The 22420-nt window shown below is 40.3% G+C and overlaps 1 protein-coding gene across 1 annotated transcript in view; it reads left to right on the top strand.

Moving 5' to 3' along the window:
- CENPU (centromere protein U) overlaps positions 1-22420 on the top strand; it is a 150300-nt gene that overhangs the window by 29012 nt on the left and 98868 nt on the right. Inside the window, exon 4 of the mRNA XM_053703875.1 lies at positions 17956-18115. Within this exon, the coding sequence (XP_053559850.1) occupies positions 17956-18115 (160 nt within the window). The remainder of the gene's footprint in view (positions 1-17955; positions 18116-22420) is intronic.

Below are 22420 nucleotides of genomic sequence, written 5' to 3'. Positions count from 1 at the left end.
CCTTTTACTAATGGGGGTGATCCACCCAGTTCCGCGGACGGAACACGGGCAGGGATTCTATTCAAATCTATTTGTGGTTCCCAAGAAAGAGGGAACCTTCAGACCAATCTTGGACTTAAAAATCCTAAACAAATTTCTAAGAGTTCCATCATTCAAAATGGAAACTATTCGAACCATCCTTCCCATGATCCAAGAGGGTCAGTACATGACCACAGTGGATTTAAAGGATGCCTACCTTCACATACCGATTCACAAGGATCATTATCGGTACCTAAGATTTGCTTTCCTAGACAGGCATTACCAGTTTGTAGCTCTTCCCTTCGGATTAGCTACGGCTCCAAGAATCTTTATAAAAGTTCTGGGCTCACTTCTGGCGGTACTAAGACCGCGAGGCATAGCGGTGACTCCGCACCTAGACGACATTCTGATACAAGCGTCAAGTTTTCAAACTGCCAAGTCTCATACAGAGATAGTTCTGGCATTTCTGAGGTCGCATGGGTGGAAGGTGAACGTGGAAAAGAGTTCTCTATTACCACTTACAAGAGTTCCCTTTCTAGGGACTCTTATAGATTCTGTAGAGATGAAAATTTACCTGACAGAGGCCAGGTTATTAAAACTTCTAAATGCTTGCCGTGTCCTTCATTCCATTCCACACCCGTCAGTAGCTCAGTGCATGGAAGTAATCGGCTTAATGGTAGCGGCAATGGACATAGTACCATTTGCGCGCCTGCATCTCAGACCGCTGCAATTGTGCATGCTAAATCAGTGGAACGGGGATTACTCAGATTTGTCCCCCCTACTAAGTCTGGATCAAGAGACCAGAGATTCTCTTCTATGGTGGCTCTCTCGGCCACATCTGTCCAAGGGGATGACCTTTCACAGGCCAGATTGGACGATTGTAACAACAGACGCCAGCCTTCTAGGCTGGGGCGCAGTCTGGAACTCGCTGAAAGCTCAGGGATTATGGACTCAGGAGGAGAAACTCCTCCCAATAAATATTCTGGAATTAAGAGCAATATTCAATGCTCTCATAGCTTGGCCTCAGTTAGCAACTCTGAGGTTCATCAGATTTCAGTCGGGCAACATCACGACTGTGGCTTACATCAACCATCAAGGGGGAACCAGAAGTTCCCTAGCGATGTTGGAAGTCTCAAAGATAATTCGCTGGGCAGAGTCTCACTCTTGCCACCTGTCAGCGATTTACATCCCAGGCGTAGAGAACTGGGAGGCGGATTTTCTAAGTCGCCAGACTTTTCATCCGGGGAAGTGGGAACTTCATCCGGAGGTCTTTGCTCAACTGATTCTTCGTTGGGGCAAACCAGATCTGGATCTCATGGCGTCTCGCCAGAACGCCAAGCTTCCTTGTTACGGATCCAGGTCCAGGGACCCGGGAGCGGTGCTGATAGATGCTCTGACAGCCCCTTGGGTCTTCAACATGGCTTATGTGTTTCCACCATTCCCGATGCTTCCTCGTTTGATTGCCAAGATCAAACAGGAGAGAGCTTCGGTGATTCTGATAGCGCCTGCGTGGCCACGCAGGACCTGGTATGCAGACCTAGTGGACATGTCGTCCTGTCCACCGTGGTCTCTACCTCTGAGACAGGACCTTCTAATTCAGGGTCCTTTCAAACATCCAAATCTAATTTCTCTGAGGCTGACTGCATGGAGATTGAACGCTTGATTATATCAAAGCGTGGCTTCTCGGAGTCGGTTATTGATACCTTAATACAGGCTAGGAAGCCTGTTACCAGAAAAATTTACCATAAGATATGGCGTAAATATTTATATTGGTGCGAATCCAAGAGTTACTCATGGAGTAAGGTTAGGATTCCTAGGATATTGTCCTTTCTACAAGAGGGTTTAGAAAAGGGCTTATCTGCTAGTTCGTTAAAGGGACAGATTTCTGCTCTGTCTATTCTTCTACACAAACGTCTGGCTGAAGTTCCAGACGTTCAGGTTTTTTGTCAGGCTTTAACTAGGATTAAGCCTGTGTTTAAGACTGTTGCTCCGCCGTGGAGCTTAAACTTAGTTCTTAATGTTCTTCAAGGCGTTCCATTTGAACCCCTTCATTCCATTGATATCATGCTGTTATCCTGGAAGGTTTTGTTTTTGATGGCTATTTCCTCGGCTCGAAGAGTCTCTGAGTTATCTGCCTTACATTGTGATTCTCCTTATCTGATTTTTCATTCAGACAAGGTAGTTCTGCGTACTAAACCTGGGTTCTTACCTAAGGTAGTTACTAACAGGAATATCAATCAAGAGATTGTTGTTCCATCACTGTGTCCTAACCCTTCTTCAAAGAAGGAACGACTTTTGCATAATTTGGACATAGTCCGTGTCCTGAAGTTCTATTTGCAGGCAACTAAAGATTTTCGTCAAACTTCTTCCCTGTTTGTCGTTTACTCTGGACAGAGAAGAGGTCAAAAGGCTTCGGCTACCTCTCTCTCTTTTTGGCTTCGTAGCATAATACGTTTAGCCTATGAGACTGCTGGACAGCAGCCTCCTGAAAGGATTACAGCTCATTCTACTAGAGCTGTGGCTTCCACCTGGGCCTTTAAAAATGAGGCCTCTGTTGAACAGATTTGCAAGGCTGCGACTTGGTCTTCGCTTCACACCTTTTCAAAATTTTACAAATTTGACACTTTTGCTTCTTCGGAGGCTATTTTTGGGAGAAAGGTACTTCAGGCAGTGGTTCCTTCTGTTTAATGTTCCTGCCTTGTCCCTCCCTTCATCCGTGTACTTTAGCTTTGGTATTGGTATTCCATAAGTAATGGATGACCCGTGGACTGACTACACTTGACAAGAGAAAACATAATTTATGCTTACCTGATAAATTTATTTCTCTTGTAGTGTAGTCAGTCCACGGCCCGCCCTGTCTTTAAGGCAGACCTAAATTTTAATTAAACTCCAGTCACCACTGCACCCTATGGTTTCTCCTTTCTCGTCTGCTTTGGTCGAATGACTGAATATGACATGTGAGGGGAGGAGCTATGTAGCAAGCTCTGCTGGGTGATCCTCTTGCAGCTTCCTGTTAGGAAGAGATATATTCCATAAGTAATGGATGACCCGTGGACTGACTACACTACAAGAGAAATAAATTTATCAGGTAAGCATAAATTATGTTATTGGTATCCCATAAGTAATGGATGACCCGTGGACTGACTACACTTAACAGGAGAAAATATAATTTATGCTTACCTGATAAATTCATTTCTCCTGTAGTGTAGTTAGTCCACGGCCCGCCCTGTTTTTACGGCAGGTCTAAATTTTAATTAAACTCCAGTCACCACTGCACCCTATAGTTTCTCCTTTCTCGTATGGTTTCGGTCGAATGACTGGATATGACGTAGAGGGGAGGAGCTATATAGCAGCTCTGCTTGGGTGATCCTCTTGCACTTCCTGTTAGGGAGGAGTTATAATCCCATAAGTAATGGATGACCCGTGGACTGACTACACTACAGGAGAAATGAATTTATCAGGTAAGCATAAATTATATTTTTACAGTTTCTGAGAGATCCATGCGGAACTGGTTTTTTAGACTGATCTCATTCCACTGAGAATCAGTGGCCCACATCTGGAAGTCTGTAGTGTATTCTTCCACTGTGCGTTTACCTTGTTTTAATTGACGGAGGCGTGTCTCTGCATGTAACTGAGTGTTAACATCCTCGTACATAGCCGTGAAGAAGTCTTGTAGTGAATCTAAAATAGGTTAATGTCAGGGATTTGGCTTGCTTGCTCTGTACCTTTTAATTATCTGCCATGAGTCATCAAGCCCTGCCTACCAAGGTGATAAATCAGCTGTGTGTACAACGATCAGTGCTTAGTATTTTGTTAGCTAAACCAGTGATTTTTAACCTTTTTTTTGCCGTGGCACACTTTTTTACATAAAAAAATCCTGTGGCACACCACCATCCCAAAATTTTAAAAAAATCACACATTGTAGCCTAATACAGCATATATATATATATATATACACATACACACAAACACACACATACTGTATGTATTGTGCTGTTATGCCATGCCTCCTACAAACTACCCCTGCACTGGGAGTAAAAAACAAGCAAAGTTTAAAAAATATGTCACACTGTTGTCAGTCTGCCGTGGCACACCTGAGGATCTCTCACGGCACACTAGTGTGCCACGGCACAATGGTTGAAAAACACTGAGCTAAACAGTATAGCAGCAGCACCACTGAGCTTTATTACTAAACCTCTACTTGATTTATTGCCTAAATCTACAACGTGTGAACTTTCTAACTAAGTCTGGTTTTGGAAAACTTTGCAACATTGTTTCCATTGAAGGGATTCAGTTTGTTTCAACCACGCTGAGCTATTTCAGCTACTACCAGGAGACAGCTGATTGAACTGTGACTTTCTAACCTCTTTCTCTGCAATCAACCGTTACCTCCTGCTTCACAATCTCACTGTATATATTTGCACCGCAATGTTATTTGACCTTTGGAAGGTTATCTCAGACCTGTAGAAGCCGATTCAGCCATCTGGAGAACTCCTCCCTGAAATTCCTTTCACTTTCAGCTGCCTGTCATTTTTTTTCTCTGCAGCAGTGAAAAGAGCACAGAAGCATTCAGGGTAAAAGTAACATCACTCGTTCTGTCCTGAATTTCTTAGTTAACATATTTGTGCTCTGACCTCAGTCACCTCAGCTTGTATAAAACCCTGCTGTGTGTTAATTCCTGCTTACAAGGAATTTGAATTAGCTTTACCTCTCAGCTAAACTTTGCAATTACTAATAATATCATACAAGTGAATCTTCTCAGACACTGATACCTTTAAAGAGACATTCTCTCAGTAGCATACTGTCTTTTACATAATTGGTTTCTCAGAATAAATTCACTCCCACAATCCTGATTGTACTTCAACATCTCTGTGCAATCACATACTGAAGTGATACAAGTCAAACACTGTGTATAATATAATTTTCAGTCAGTATATCTGCAGTTGAGCTTCGAACAGAAATCCTATTCCATTACAGTTTATTAGTTTCATAGAATCGGTTCGCCCAAGACCGAGGTTCACCTTGTACATAAGAGATTACAGTACACACTTTAATCCTGTCTGAGTGATAGGTTTGTGGTTTTAACGAGAATAATAGATTGCATGCATTTTTAAAATCTCTGAAGTCACTTTGTTTACCAGAAAATGGTGTAGGATGTTGGATATGTGGTTCAGGAATTTCAATTTCTTTTGATGGCATGCAATCTTTATTAATACTTTTTAAAACAATATGTTCTGCCTGCACCTCAGTGAGGCCGCGGGTTAAGTGATCAAGTTTCTGATGTATATTAGTAAACTCATTTTTTATTTCCTCAGGATTCATGTTGATTGGTATGTATAAAATATCTGATACCAATCTATTTTGTGGCCTGAAAATTATGTGGTATATGAGTGAAATATATAATAACTCAACCTGAGTTTACCTTATACAAAGTCTACCTATCAGGTAGTGTAGCTCTTAATTAGTACCCACCAGGTATCAATGGCTATGTTATCTGGGGGATATACAGTGAGACACTTTAATGAGGAAGAATTCAAATAGGTGAGGGTTAATATAAAATAAATCCTCAACTGGATTGTATAGAGAAAAGATGCTTAGTGATCAAGCAGTTAATATCCTTAAGAGAACAAGTTGGTATATGTCCTTTAGAGTTCAATCAAGTAATATTAACCCAGATTCCAGATAAGAAAGGGTTAAAGAGAATCAGTGCAAAACCTCTTGCCAAAGGTTTTCAGATAGTATAAGCCCAGCTTTTAGATGAGATGAGAAATCCGTAGTCTGGATTAGAACTGTCTTCACACACTCACACAACCGTTCACACTAAAATATGTACAAAGTCCAGACACTCTCTCATACATACTTATGCAAGCAAAGTGGTTTCCTTAAATGCTGCCAAAGTACCACAACATATATATGATATCTGATGAATTTTGCGTAAGGGAGAACAAGCATAAAGGTTACTGGCAAATGCAACAAGTGTGATACAAATGCAGAGTCAAGCGAGCATAAGTATGATCAGAGTTACGGTAATACTGCTGAGAATAAGTAGTTATGACCCAAGGTAGCTGAGGAGGGGTTACAAGTAAATCCAGCAAGTTAATAGTGAGAACGATACCTTAAACCAACAAATTCCTCATATACGTACTGCTCCATTCACAGAGAAGTCCGGTGTGAGTGTGGCTAACATCCAGGACGCCGGGGAAAGTAGTTCCGTCTTGGGTAACAGCTGGAGGAGTGATCCAAGGAGAAGCCGGTCAAAGCTTAACACAAATAGCTCCAAGAGGACAAAAAGGAGAATAAGCAAATACGAAGGTTAGCATTTCTATAAACAGGAACTCAAAATATAAGACAATTCTGTCCCAGATAGTCTAATGTTAGACCTGAAGAAATAACAGCTAAATAAGCAGAACTTTAGCTAGTAACACAAGGTGCTACAATTTTCAGGCAGGGTTAAAGTGTAAAGGACTCCTTTAAATAGGATGGTAGCAAAATGGGAGGGGATATACCTTAAAGGTATATCACACCTGGTCTGTACCTGGATGGGAGTCCGCCTGGGAACACCAGGTGCGGTAGGCTTACCAGTGCTACAGACAGAGCATACTGGATTCTGAATCTGGAGTTCCGGGTTCAATCCCAGACAGAGCTCCGCAACAGAGTCACCAGCGGTGTCCTCGATGTGCAGTTTGCATTCAGGCTTCTTGTTTTCCATTGATTGTCTATTATCCTTTTTTATGTAAGGATCCTATTTCAACTTGTATGGTCCAGATATCATACTTTTAGTGTCTTTATTGACACTAATTTTTCTATTGTGTGTGATGTATGGTTTCTGCTATCATACTCAATCTCTTAGTGTTACTTGGGACACTAATCTATAGTTTTCTATGTTATCATTTATAGCACTACTAAGGTGTTTTTCCCCTTATATGTGATGACAATTACACATTCTGCAAACTGCGTGGTTTCCAGTTTATGATATATTTTATTTCTATCGCAGGGCCCAGTGGCTACAGCTGACTTTTTTTTTTTATCTAGATCTAAGATTTGGTCCTGGTTTATTGGTCTATTTTTCTTGGTGTAAATGGAGTCCTTCTTCTTCAAGACCTCAAATGTAGTCCATAGGGTCGCTGGGGTACTGGTCAAATAGCTCAGTGGTTCAGTCGCAGCTTCGTATATGAGATTTTCCGGTTTGCTGCCTATACTGGGAACAGGCTTATGGATCCTAGTGATTAGCCTTGTTGCTTGCAACACATAGGTTGTTGGTTTATATCCAGCTGCTGGCGCTGGATGTATTTTTTTCTCTTATTATTTTATTTATGAGCAGGTTTTGACCTCATGCCGGTCTACTATGGCTTGGTATAGGGGCAGCAATCCTCTCCCCAGAGTTTAGTAGCCTTCCTTTGAGTTTATATTTTATTAAAGGGTCCGCCCCCGGTCCAAGCATGGATCAAGTAAGGGGTAGGTTTTCCTTCTTTCAGCAGGCTTGGGTTTGCCTTGTCTAGATTCCTTTGGCCAGTGGAAGTAGTATCTCAGGTTTTTCGGATGTTATTCTTCTTGTGTCCTCTCTGAGGCTGATTTCTCCTGTTAAGAATATTTTCAGGTTGGATCAGGAGAGGCTTTATTAAAAGTTCTCGCCTCTTTAGAAGTTGTCCAGTTCTTCTAGCTGATCAAGGTCTAGGATCTTTTTCATCCTGTTTGCGGTTCCCAAGAAAGAGGGATTTTTTTTCACCTTTTTTTTAGACCTAGAGGGTCTCATTTTTTCATTGTCTTTCAAACTAGAGACTTCCTTTTATTCTCCTTTGTTTTAGGAGGGTCAATTCAGGACTTCAATAGTTCTGAAGGACGTGTGTATCTTACGGGTCATTCTATTTTCTGCGGTTTGCTCTTCTGGTTCCTTTAAATTGCCGCTAAGGAAGGACCTTTTTATTCAAGGTCCCTTTCTTTTTCAAACCAACTTTGTATGAAGCTCTCTGCTTGGAGTTTGACCACCTAGTATTGTCTAGGCGTGGTTTTCCAAATAGGGTTCCATAAGGTGAGCTGTATATTCCTTTATTGGTTCGTATCTAGGGTCTCCTTTTTGGAGTAGGGTGAGTTTTCCTCACTTCCTCTCTTTCCTTCTTTTCTCTCTGAGGACATAGAGAAAGGCGTGACAATCAGTTTTTTGAAGGATAAGATAGGTTTTTATTTCGATTCCTTTGCTTATATGCCTGGCTGACCTACCACAGATTTTCAATCTTTGTTCAGTCCCTGGTCAGAATCAGGACTCTGTTTAGACCCGTTGCTCCTTCTTGGAGTTCTAATCTTGTTCTTCAAGTTTTTCCAGCAGGCTCCTTTGGAGCCGTTGCATTCTGTTGATATGAAACTGTTTTCCTGTTTCCTCTGTTTTGCAGAGTTTTCTGAGCTTGCGGTTCTGCTGTGTGATTCCCCTTTCCTTATTTTTCATGGGGATAAGGCGGTCCTTCGTACCAACCTGGGTTTTCTCCCCTAGGTAGTCTCAGATTGAAATATTAGTCAGAAAATTGTTGTTCCTTCTTATGGTTCCAATCCTTCACATAAGGTACGTTTTTTGCATAATCTGGATGTTGTGCGTACTCTAAGGTTTTTCCTTCAAATTACTGATTTCTCTTGTTAAGTGTATCCAGTCCACGGATCATCCATTACTTATGGAATATATTCTCCTTCCCAACAGGAAGTTGCAAGAGTCCACCCACAGCAAAGCTGCTATATAGCTCCTCCCCTAACTGCCATATTCAGTCATTCTCTTGCAAGCCTCAACATAGATAGGAGGTTGTGAGAGTCTGTGGTGATTTATACTTAGTTTATTCTTCAATCAAAAGTTTGTTATTTTTAAATGGCACCGGAGTTTGCTGTTTTTCTCAGGCAGTATTTGGAAGAAGAATCTGCCTGCGTTTTTCTATGATCTTAGCAGACGTAACTAAGATCCATTTGCTGTTCTCACACATTCTGAGGAGTGAGGTACTTCAGAGGGGGAATGGCGTGCAGGTTTTCCTGCAGAAAAGGTATGTGCAGTAAAATATTTTTCTAGGAATGGAATTGACTAAGAAAATACTGCTGATACCGAAGTAATGTAAGTAAAGCCTTAAATGCAGCGATAGCGACTGGTATCAGGCTTATTAATAGAGATACATACTCTTATAAAAATGTGTTTTAAAACGTTTGCTGGCATGTTTAATCGTTTTTTAACGTACATTGGTGATAACACTGTAATGTTGGTATAGCCTTAAATGCAGTAAAAGCGACTGGTATCAGGCTTATTAATAGAGATACATACTCTTGTAAAAATGTGTTTTAAAACATTTGCTGGCATGTTTAATCGTTTTTTTAACATATGTTTGGTGATAAAACTTATTGGCTGGCTTAAATTTTGCATAGAAACAGTTAACTGAAGCTTCCCACTGTTGTAATATGAGTGGGAGGGGCCTAATTTAGCGCTTTTTTGCGCAGTTAAAATTACAAAATGAATCATCCAGATTCCCTCAGCAGTCCCATGAATACTACAGGACTTTTCTAAAGGGCTAAAAAAGACTTCCAAAATCGTTTATAGGGAAGGTAATCCACAGCTCTGCTGTGGCAGTTTTGTTGTGTCTGTTTTTAAAAACGTCTATGTCGTTTTTTTTATCTGTTTTTTGCATTAAGGGGTTAATCATCCATTGGCAAGTGGGTGCAATGCTCTGTTACCTTATTACATGTACTGTAAAAATTTTGTTTGTTTTACTGTCTTTTTTCACTGTTTTTCAAATTTTGACAAAATTTGTTTCTCTTAAAGGCACAGTAACGTTTTATATATTTGCTTGTTAACTTGATTTAAAGTGTTTTCCAAGCTTACTAGTCTCATTATTAGTCTGTTTTAACATGTCTGACATAGAGGAAGCTCTGTGTTCATTATGTTTTAAAGCCATGGTGGAACCCCATCTTAGAATGTGTACCAGATGTACTGATTTCATGTTAAACAATAAAGATCATTTTTTGTTTTTAAAAACATTATCACCAGTGGATTCTGTCGTGGGGGTAGTTATGCCGACTAACTCTCCCCACGTGTCAGACCTTTTGACTCCCGCTTTAGGGACTCACGCTCAAATGGCGCCAAGTACATCAAGGGCACCCATAGCGTTTATTTTACCAGGGGATTCTGTCAAGGGGAAAGTTATGCCAACTAACTCTCCCCACGTGTCAGACCCTTCGACTCCCGCTTCAGGGACTCACGCTCAAATGGCGCCAAGTACATCAAGGGCGCCCATAGCGTTTATTTTACAAGACATGGCAAAGGTGGTGAATAATACTCTGGCAGCAGTATTAGTCAGACTACCTGAAATTAAAGGAAAGCAGATAGCTCTGGGGGTAGATACAGAGCATACAGACGCTTTAAGAACCATGTATGATACTACCTCACAATATGCTTAGTCTGTGGGTGATTTTTTTTTGACTCAGGGAAGATGATTTAACCTGATTCTGATATTTCTACATTTAAAATTTATGCTTGAGAACCTCCACTTGTCGCTCAGGGAGGCTTTGGCTGCTCTGAATGAATGTGTACAATCGCAGGGCCAGAGAAATTGTGTAGACTGGATAAATAATATGCAGTGCCGGTGTGTACTGATGTTTTTCCAATACCTAAAGAGGTTTACTAAAAATGTTTTAATAAGGAATGGGATAGACCAGGTGTGCCGTTCTCTTCCCCTCCTATTTTTTAGAAGAATGTTTTCTAATAGTTACCGCCACACGGGACTTCTGGCAGACAGTTCCTAAGGTGGAGAGAAGAGTTTCTACTCTAGCTAAGCGTACCACTACCTCTGGCGAGGACAGTTGTGCTTTTTAGATCCAATGGATAAAAAATGTTTATTCAACAGGGTTTTTATCCTGCAGCCCCTTGCATACATTGCTTCTGTCACTGCTGCTGCGGCGTTCTGGGTTGAGTCTCTTGATGAGGCTTTACAGTTAGCGACTCCATTGGATGAATATATTTGACAAGCTTATGCTAGCCAATTCCTTTGTTTTCTGATGCCTTTGTTCATTTGACTAGACTAACGGCTAAGAATTCTGTTTTTTACTATACTGGCGCGCAGAGCGCTATGACTTATATCATGGTCAGCTGTCGTGACTTTAATAAATAAACTATTTAACTTCCCTTCAAGGGGCAGACCCTATCGGGCCTGGTTTGAAGGAGATTATTGCTTATATCACTGGAGGAAAAGGTCATGCCCTTCCTCAGGATAGGTCCAAATCAAGGGCCAAAAAAGGTCTAATTTTTGCTCAGTCCAAGGCGGTCTGGAGACAATCGGACCTGGAACAAAGATAAGCAGGCCAAGGAGCCTGCTGCTACCTCTAAGGCAGCATGAAGGAACGTACCCCTATCCGGTAACGGATCCTATAGGGGGCAGACTTTCATTCTTCGCCCAGGCGTGGGCAAGAGATGCCCAGGATCCCTAGGCATTGGAATTTATATCCCAGAGATATCTTCTGGATTTCAAAGATTCCCCCCCAAAAAAAGGGGAGATTTCGCCTTTCACAATTATCTGCAAACCAGATAAAGAAGGAGGCATTCTTACATTGTGTACGAGATCCATCCAGTTCCAAGAGAGGAACAGGGACAGAGTTTTTACTCATATCTGTTTGTGGTTCCCAAGGTGAGGGAACCTTCAGACCTATTTTGGATCTAAAGATCTTAAACAAATTCCTCAGAATTCCGTCATTTCAGATGGAAACTATTCGTACCATCTTAACTATGATCCAGGAGAGTCAATAGAGGACTACAATGGATTTGAAGGATGCTTATCCTCACATTGGGATGCATAAAGATCACCTTCGTTTTTTCAGGTTTGCCTTTCTAGACAGGCATTACCAGTTTGTAGCTCTTTCCTTTGGGATATCTACAGCCCCAAGAATCTTTATGGAGGTTCTGGGGTCGCTTTGGCGGTCCTTAGGCCGCGGGGCATAGAAGTGGCCCCTTATTTAGACGACATCCTGATACAGGCGTCAAACATCCAAATTGCCAAGTCTCATACGGACGTAGTACTGGCATTTCTGAGATCACATGGGTGGAAAGTGAACAAGGATAGAGTTCTCTATCCCCAATCTCAAGGTTTTCCCTCCTAGGGACTCTGATAGATTCTGTAGAAATGAAAATTTACCTGACGGAGTCCAGGTTGTCAAAGTTTCTAAATTTCTGCCGTGTTTTTCATCCCATCCGCGCCCTTCGGTGGCTCAGTACATGAATGAAATCGGCTTAATGGTAGCGGCAAGGGACATAGTACCGTTTGCACTTCTACATTTCAGACCACTGCAACTATGCATGCTCAGTCAGAGGAACGGGGATTACACAGATTTGTTCCCCTGTTTAACCTGGACCAAGAGACCAGAGATTCTCTTCTCTGGTGACTATATCAGGTCCATCTGTCCAAGGGTATGACCTTACGCAGGTCAGATAGGACAATTGTTACAATAGATGCCAGCCTTTTAGGTTGGGATGCAGTCTGGAACTCCCTGAAGGCTCAGGGATAGTGGACTTAGGAGGAGACCCTCCTTCTAATAAATATTCTGGAACTGGGAGTGATATTCCATGCTCTTCAGACTTGGCCTCAGTTAGCAACTCTGAGGTACATCATACTCAGTCGGACAATATACACGACTGTGGCTTACATCAGCCATCAATGGGGAACAGAAGTTCCCTAGCGATGTTAGAAGTCTTACAATAATTCACTGGACAGAGACTCACTCTTGTCTATCAGCTATCCATATCCCAGGTGTTGAGAACTGGGAGGTGGATTTTCTAAGTCGTCAGACTTTTCTTCCGGGGGAGTGGGATTTCCTCCGGAGGTCAAGACCAAGCAGGAGAGGGCTTTGGTGTTTTTGACAGCGCCTGCGTAGCCACGCAGGACCTGGTATGCAGATCTGGTGGACATGTCATCCTTTCCATCACGGTCTCTGCTTCTGAGACAGGTCCCTCTACCTCAGGGTCCTTTCAACCTTCTAAATAGAATCAATCTGAGATGGACTGCCTGGAGACTGAACGCTTGATGTTATCAAAGCATGGCTTCTCCGAGTCAGCCATTGATACCTTAATACAGACATGAAAGCCTGTCTCTAGGAAAATTGAACATAGATATGGTGTAAATATCTGATTGTTATGAATCCAAGGGTTATTCATGGAGTAAAGTCTGGATTCCCAGGATATTATCTTTTCTCCAAGATGTTTTGGAGAAAAGGGTTGTCAGCTAATTCCTTAAAAGGGACAGATTTTTACTCTGTCTATTTTTTTGCACAAGCGTCTGGCAGGTATTCTAGACGTTCAGGCATTTGGTCAGGCTTTGGTTAGATCCAAGCCTGTGTTTAAAACTGTTGCTCCACCAAGGAGCTTAAACCTGGTTCTTAAGGTTCTTCAAGAAGTTCCGTTTGAACCTTTTTTGTTCCATAGATATCAATCTTTATCTTGGAAAGTTCCTTTTGGGTAGCTATTTCCTCGACTCGTAGAGTCTCCAAGTTATCTGTGTTACAATGTGATTCTCCTTATCTGGTCCTTCGTACAGATAAGGTAGTCCTGCGTACCAACCTGGGTTTTTTCCTAAGGTGGTATCTAACAAGAACATCACTCAAGAGATAGTTGTTCCATGCGTGTATCCTAATCCTTCCTCAAAGAAGGAACGTCTATTACACAATATTGGACGTGGTTTGTGCTTTAAAGTTTTACTTACAAGCTACTACAGTTTTCATCAAACGTTCACCTTGTTTGTTGTCTATTCTGGACAGAGGAGAGGTCAAAAGACTTTGGCAGCCTCTCTGTCTTTTTGGTTACAAAGGCATAATTCATTTAGCTTATGAGACTGCTGGACAGCAGCCTCCTGAAGGGATTACAGCTCATTCTACTAGAGCTGTGGTTTTCACTTGGGCCTTTTTTAAATGTGGCTTCTGTGGAACAGATTTACAAGACGGAGTCTTGGTCTGCGCTTCATACTTTTTCAAATTTAACAAATTTGATACCTTGCTTCTTCGGAGGCTATTTTTGGGAGAAAGGGTTTCTTACAGGCAGTGGTAACTTCTGTTTAAGTACCTGCCTTGTCCCTCCCATCATCCGTGTACTTTAGCTTTGGTATTGGTATTCCATAAGTAATGGATGATCCGTGGACTGGATACACTTAACAAGAGAAAACATAATTTATGCTTACCTGATAAATGTATTTCTCTTGTAGTGTATCCAGTCCACGGCCCGCCCTGTCACTTTAAGGCAGGTAATTTTTTTCATTTGAACTACAGTCACCACTGCACCCTATGGTTTTTTCCTTTCTCTACATGTTTTCGGTCGAATGACTGAATATGGCAGTTAGGGGAGGAGCTATATAGCAGCTTTGCTGTGGGTGGACTCTTGCAACTTCCTGTTGGGAAGGAGAATATATTCCATAAGTAATGGATGATCCGTGGACTGGATACACTACAAGAGAAATAAATTTATCAGGTAAGCATAAATTATGTTTTTTTTAGGCCATCTTCTGCTCTGTTTATTGTTTTCTTTGGAAAGCGTAAGGGTCAGAAGGCCACTTCTACTACTCTTTCCCTCTGGTTAAGAGGTATGATTCATTTTTCTTATGAGACAGCTGGACAGCAGCCTCCTGAGAGAATTATGGCTCATTCCACTAGGGCTGTCTCCTCTTCTTGGGCTTTAAAAAATGAAGCTGCTGTTGACCACTTTTGCAAGGCGGCAACATGGTCCTCTTTGTATACTTTTTCCAAATCTTGCAAATTTGATACTTTTGCCTCGGCTGAGGCCTCTTTTGGGAGACAGGTTCTTCAAACGGTGGTGCCTTCTGTTTAGGTCCTCCTGCCTTGCTCTCCCTCCCTTTTCATTCCGTGTACTGTAGCTTGGGTATTGGTTCCCACTAGTAATTGGAATTACATTGCAGACTCTCCATGGCATAGGAAAGAAAACAAAATTTATGCTTACCTGATAAATTTCTTTCTTTCCGGGCATAGAGAGTCCACGACCCCACCCTCCTTTTTATATTATAATTTGATATGATAAGGTTTCTGAAAAGATATTTTCAAACAGGGTGCGGAGAGTGATGTAAATTCACAAAAATCCTAGAATACACAAACCTAGGTGTCTGTAGAGGGCAGTGCCTAGTACCATTGGTTTTTAATATTTTATATGAGTAGAGAAAGAAAGAGGTACTATGTGGCACTGAGGTTCAGTATATTATTGTGAAATTTACTGATTTCAATTAGGTCAAGGGAATGGAAAAAGTGGGAGGTTTATTGAAATAAAATTGAACTTTTATTAATAACAATTGAAAAATAATAGACATTTTAAAAGAGCATACAAATACACATGCCTGCCCTCTGGAGGTTGAGTTCTCTTATAAACTCATAGCGTGTGGGTAGAAGTGATAAGGTACCTTTCCTGTAGGGTGTACTGATAACAATATCTCTATTCTATAATGGGGCCATTATGGCCAATCTATCATACACTCTCTTTAACATAGTACCTCTTTCTTTCTCTACTCATATAATATATTATAATTTGGCAGTTTTTTTTTGAGTGAACCTCAGGCACCTCTATAACTTTTGTGTTTCTTCTTTTTCCATTTTCCGGCGGCTGAATGACTGGGGGTTATAGGTAAGGGAAGTTACACTTAACAGCTTTGCTGGGGTGTTCTTTGCCTCCTCCTGCTGGCCAGGAGTTGAATATCCCACTAGTAATTGGAATGACGTTGTGGACTCTCCATGCCCGGAAAGAAAGAAATTTATCAGGTAAGCATAAATTTTGTTTTATGCTTACCTGGTAAATTAATTTCTTTTATGGTGGTGAAAGTCCACAAGACCCCACCCTTTGTTTTTCTGGTGTTTTTTTCTTCTTTCGCACATTTTTTTCCCCTGCTCCTATTTGCTCTTGATTCTTTTCCTACCTCTTTAGCTTGGATATACATCAGGCTGAGTTGCCAGTGAGGTGGAATAGGTTTTATAGAGCTCCTGGGGTTTGGGAATATTTGCCTCCTCTTAGTGGTAGGGAAAAGTAATTCCCAGGAGTAATGGATCGTTGACTCTCACCACCATGAAATAAATACAGTTATCAAGTAAGCATAAATTATGTTTTCACGGTTTGTCTGAAAATTTATGAAGTAATATGCAACAAGATAGCCTCGATTTTTGGCAAAGTGACTAAAATGTGTGCATACGCTATTCCTCCTAGTCAAACTTGAAAGTGTTGTAAAAGGTAATAACACACACACCCTCTCATATAACAAACACACACCACACACATTCTTATACAACCCACACACACTCTCATACAACACACACACCCTGTCATATAACACACACACCATACACATTCTCATACAACACACACACACACACGCACCATACTCTCATATAACAAACACACCCACCACACACCCTCTCATACAACCGCTGCACGCTCTCATATAACACATGCTCCCTCTCATAAAACAAACACACATACCACACACATTTTCATAAAGCTAAGCACACACAAATTTTATTATAGGTTTTCCAAAAAATAATTAGTTTTTGCTCTGCTTCTAAACTACATATTATGCTGAATGCAAAGGATGTATACTGCATTTTTTTTTTAATACATTATTTTGTGTAATCTTGATTACCTTCTACCACTTCAATGAAATCTTTCTGTTGACAAACTTTTACTGCTACTGTACCGAACCCAACAAGACCCAACCAAACGAAAATAAATTGTGTGGCTGACCCTGTTTCATATTATGATCCCCACCCCCAACACAAGCAACCTTTTTCACTTGTTTAACCATTAATACGTAATTACCCCCTTGACAAAGTCCGCTTACTGAAATAACCTCCTTAAACCTATTTATATGCACTACTGGGCAGGATGACAACCTTTCATAACGCGCATTACTTCACACTGTTCTACACCTTCTACTTTTCAGTTGTACGCTACCTGCCTCCTGAGTTCCAGTACTAAATATTCATTAAGCCATAAAAAAAAAAATATATATATATATATATATATTAAAAAAAGGTGTGCGCGTGACCCTGTTGCGACCCAGTAATGGGTTTGGGACCTGGGGTTTGAAGAACCCTGCTTTAACATGGAGAGCAAACCTTTCTAAATATTAATCTACTCAAGGGTTACAGTTCATGGATAATAGGTGCCCCTGTACTAACCTCCTGCTATCCCTTATAACCATTGATATCTCGCAGCACACACTAATAACTTTACGCATATATACTATTTATATCATTTCAGGCAGAGATGTGTTTTTTAATATTTGTGGGGCAGATTTCCGTTTTTCTTGCTGTCTTTTTAGACCAATAAATGTTGAGTTTTATTTAATATTCTCCTTGTGTTCTACAACATTCTTAAAGGGACAGTAAACCTTAAAAATAATGTTATATAATTCTGCACATAGTGCAGAATTATATAACATTATTTAAGTGCTATAGTTCTAAACGGCTTTTTTCTCTTCAAATAAGTAAAAATTACGGCGCTTTTACAGACCCGCTCTCTGCTGAGTGGGTCTGTAATATTCAGTCAGCGCATCGGGCCAGCTGTATAGTCACAGCCCGGCCCGACCGCGCCATAGCACTAAGTGCAGCTCGCTCCTTGAAGAGAAAAAAGCCGTTTACAACTATAGCACTTAAATAATGTTATATAATTCTGCACTATGTGCAGAATTATATAACATTATTTTTAAGGTTTACTGTCCCTTTAAATTCACTTATCTATCATGGGTTATTTGTATTTTACTTCTCAAAGACATTTAATAAGGCAAATTTTAGCTTGAGGGACCTTGCAATACTGATGAGATGTCTAAGATAATCTTGCCAGACTAATGAGCTTTAGGGAATTGGGTTCTAAGTGTTTGATAAATAGTGTAGCTAGAGAAGTATACAGTTTAGACCATAATGGTAGACATTTTGTTTGATTTTTGGTAGCCTGCGGTAGAGCAGCCTGATGACATCATTATATCAGGATCGAAGGACAGAAAGAGGAATTCTCCATTGTCAGAAAAAATGCTGATGCTTCCCGATCTTTCCAGTATTTTAAAGGAGCTTGACGATCAGGAACAGGATGATGAACCGGAAGAGCCTTTTGGTTGGTAACATTTTTTTTTCATAAGGTATATGAGCAAGTGACATAGTGATAGCAGCTTGTGTCACCTTATATCAAATACTGCTGAATACTGGTTATAGTTTGTATGTGGCACTAAATGGCAACATTTTTACAAGAATGATTTTAAGTTATACATTGTACAAACCCTTCTGCCATCTAGTGCTCAAAATTGTTTAACATCGTAAAAATCATTCTCACAAAACTGCTGCCATATAGCGATCCAGACATGTGCACACTCCTGAGCCTTCCTACATGCTTTTAAACAAAGGATACCAATAGAACTAAGTACATTTGATAATGGAAGTAAATTGGAAAGTTTTTACTTTATGCTGTATCTTGTACCTCTAAGAAATGATAAAACAAAGAAATTCGATGCATGTCTGAGCTTAACAAACATAACCTAATGCAATTAATAAGTAACTTCACAGTCAAATCTGAAGCCAACTGATTTATTGTTCTTGTGTTTATAATTATGTACGCCCATTTACATTGTGTAGAAATATAAAGAAAGTCACTGGCCCTCACCTGCACCGTTATGATTTGTCATATTAGACAAGAATAAGGAGATCTAAATACTAGTGTTTTACTTAATGTTATGAAAAATACATTGTATGTTGTTCAAAGAAAATAGCTCTAATGCAAACAAATACAGCCCTTACAGAAGAAAGCAAATATGTAAATGCTTTATTGCGGAGCTAAAATGGTATAGCAGGAAAAACCTGTCCACATGTACAGTGTACAAAGGCCATTTAGTCATGGGACATATACAATATAGTTTCTCTCTCTACTGCTGGTTGTTCCTTACAGATTGTTTGTTTTATTTACACAGTTCGGTTCATGAAGTAAAATATTTGAAGCACAAGATAAAAGGAGACTGTATAGTGTTATATGTCTTTTGGTTTATTTAAGCCTGTCTCAGTATAAATAAATACAAATTCAGCACAAGGCACAAAGCAATGTAACCTGCGTTTGCTAATCTGCAGAAAGAAGAAAATATGACCCTTGCAATATAATCTAGACCCTTGTTATCCCAAATAAGGTTCTAGACATTATGCTAAGATGAGAAGTGGGCCCAGAGGCAGAACTTTTCTTCATTTTCTGCGATGAGATTTTTCTTTCATGTAATTGGCAAGAGTCCATGAGCTAGTGACGTATGGGATATACAATCCTACCAGGAGGGGCAAAGTTCCCCAAACCTCAAAATGCCTATAAATACACCCCTCACCACACACACAATTCAGTTTTACAAACTTTGCCTCCTATGGAGGTGGTGAAGTAAGTTTGTGCTAACATTTCTATGTTGATATGCGCTTCTCAGCATTTTGAAGCCTGTTTCCTCTCAGAGTACAGTGAATGTCAGAGGGATGTGAAGGGAGTATATCACCTATTTAATGCAATGGTTTTCTTCACGAGGATCTATTTAATAGGTTCTCTGTTATCGGTCGTAGAGATTCATCTCCTACCTCCCTTTTCAGATCGATGATATACTCTCAATTTACCATTACCTCTACTGATTACTGTTTCAGTACTGGTTTGGCTATCTGCTATATGCGGATGGGTGTCTTTTGGTAAGTATGTTTTTTATTACTTAAGACACCTCAGCTATGGTTTGGCACTTTATGCATTTATATAAAGTTCTAAATATATGTATTGTACTTATATTTGCCATGAGTCAGGTTCATGTATTTCCTTCTGCAGACTGTCCGTTTCATATTTGGGGAATATAAACATTTTTTTAAAGAAATTTTTTTCTTACCTGGGGTTTAGTCTTTTTTTCAATTGACTACTTCTTGCAAATTGCGGACGGTATTAGGCCCGCGGGTGCGTCAAATGCTAAACTTTATTGCGTCATTCTTGGCGCGAGAATTTTTTGGCGCGAAAAATACGTCTATGATGCAACTTCGTCATTTCCGGCGTCATAGTTGACGCCGAAGCCTTACACACGGTTGCGTCATTAGTGACGAGAGTGTGTAATTTCCGGTTATTATTGGCGCCAAAAAAAGTTTTCAGTTACGTTGTGCGTCATAGTTGGCGCCAAACTTTTTTTCATTATTTCAATACCCCATTGATGTTTGCCTCTTGCCTTTTTCTCTATCAGAGGGCTATGCTATTTGCATTTTTCCCCATTCCTGAAACTGTCATATAAGGAAATTGATAATTTTGCTTTATATGTTGTTTTTTCTTTTACATTTTGCAAGATGTCTCAATCTGATCCTGCCTCAGAAGTTTCTGCTGGAACATTGCTGCCTGACATCGGTTCTACCAAAGCTAAGTGCATTTGTTGTAAGATTGTGGAAATTATTTTGCCGAATGTCATTTGTAATAGTTGTCATGATAAACTTTTACATGCAGATAGTGTGTCCATCAGTAATAGTACATTGCCAGTTGCAGTTCCTTCAACTTCTAATATACATGATATACCTATGAATTTTAAAGAATTTGTTTCTGATTCTATCCAGAAGGCTTTGTCTGCATTTCCACCTTCTAATAAACGTAAAAGGTCTTTTAAAACTTCTCACTCAGTTGATGAAATTTCAAATGACCAACAACATAATAATTTATCCTCTTCTGATGAGGATCTATCTGATACAGAAGATCCTTCCTCAGACATTGACACTGACAAATCTACGTATTTATTTAAAATAGAGTACAGGTGGCCCTCGTTTTACAACGGTTCAATTTACACCGTTTCAGAATAACAACCTTTTTTTCCAGTCATGTGACTGCTATTGAAAAGCATTGAGAAGCAGTGCATTTATTAAAATAGCAGGTAGGTGGAGCTGTCTGCTTGTGTTGCAGCAAAGCCAAGCAAGCTGAAATTAATAATTTTAACCAGACCTGAGCTATCGAGCAGATTTCAAAGGAGCAAGATCTTCCTGTCTATAACTCAGTCCAGATTGGAATGCATAGAAAGAACTGTTTGCAGAAAAATGCAAGTGAAGTCTGTGTTGTGTGATTATTTTATTAGGTTTATAATTCTGTTTAGCAAATGTTTTTTGTTAATTTAACTTAGTTTAATTATATATTTTGTGTTGTGTGATTATTTTATTAGGTTTATAATGTTGTCTAGCATTTAAAGTCTTCATTTCAAAGCTTTAAAAATAATGTATTAAGTGTTACTTATGACAATTTTGAGAGGGGTCTGGAACCTATCTCCCTCACTTCCCATTGACTTACATTATTGACTTACATTATAAACTGGGTTTCAATTTGCAACGGTTCCGATTTACAACCATTCCTTCTGGAACCTAACCCCGGCGTAAACTGAGGGCTACCTCATAGCTGTGGAGTGGGAGGGGCCTAATTTCGCGCCTCAGGTGCGCAGTTAGAATTGAAAGACAAGTTCATGCTGCTTCACATGGAGGGTCCTGCTGCTGTTTGAGGGCCTAAAAGAAGCTACATTCCCCCAAAACTGATCCCTAAGGGCAGGTAGGGCCACAGCAGTAAGCTGTGGCAAGGTGCTGTAGCAATTTAACCGGTTATTGGCTTTAGGCTGCTCCGGTTTGGGCATTAAGGGGTTAATCGTTTTGCAACTTGTGGTGCAATCTTATAAAGGCTTTAGGTACATACTGTGAAAATTTCAAAAAGGATTGCTGCATTTTTCACTGTTTTGTAAAATTGTGTGCTCTTTTTATCTCTTAAAGGCACAGTAACGTTTTTTCAAATTGTGTATTTTATTTGTTTAAAGTGATTTCTAAGCCTGTTTGTACATATTGCTAGTCTGTTAAACATGTCTGAAAACCAAGGAAAGTCCTTGTTCAATGTGTTTAGAAGCCATGGTGGAACCCCCTCTCAGAATGTGACCCAATTGCACTAATGTGTCTATGCACTTTAAAGATCATATTGTTGCACTTAAAAATGTGGCCCTAGATGATTTTCGGACTGAAGGTAATGAGGATAGTCCGTCTACCACTCCCCATGTGTCACAACCAGTTACGCCCGCTCAAGCGATGCCTAGTACCTCTAGTGCGTCTGCCCCTATTACATTGCAACAACTAGCGGCAGTCATGGATAACTCCCTTGCGGCCTTCCTATCTAAACTGCCAGTTTTTCCTGCAAAGCGTGATAGCTCTGTTTTACGAACAGATTATGAGCAATCTGAAGCTTTGGTAGCCTTATCTGATGTACCCTCACAACGCTCTGAAGTGGGAGTGAGGGACTTGATGTCTGAGGGAGAAATTTCCGATTTAGGAAAGGTTTCTCATCAGGCAGAGTCAGATTCATTAGCGTTTAAATTTAAATTGGAACACCTCCGCATATTGCTCAGGGAGGTATTAGCTACTCTGG

Source organism: Bombina bombina, chromosome 2 (assembly GCF_027579735.1).
Source record: "Bombina bombina isolate aBomBom1 chromosome 2, aBomBom1.pri, whole genome shotgun sequence".
Classification (NCBI taxonomy): Eukaryota; Metazoa; Chordata; class Amphibia; order Anura; family Bombinatoridae; genus Bombina; species Bombina bombina.
Note: the sequence above shows the minus strand (reverse complement) of the source record. Positions and strands in the feature narration are given on the sequence as shown.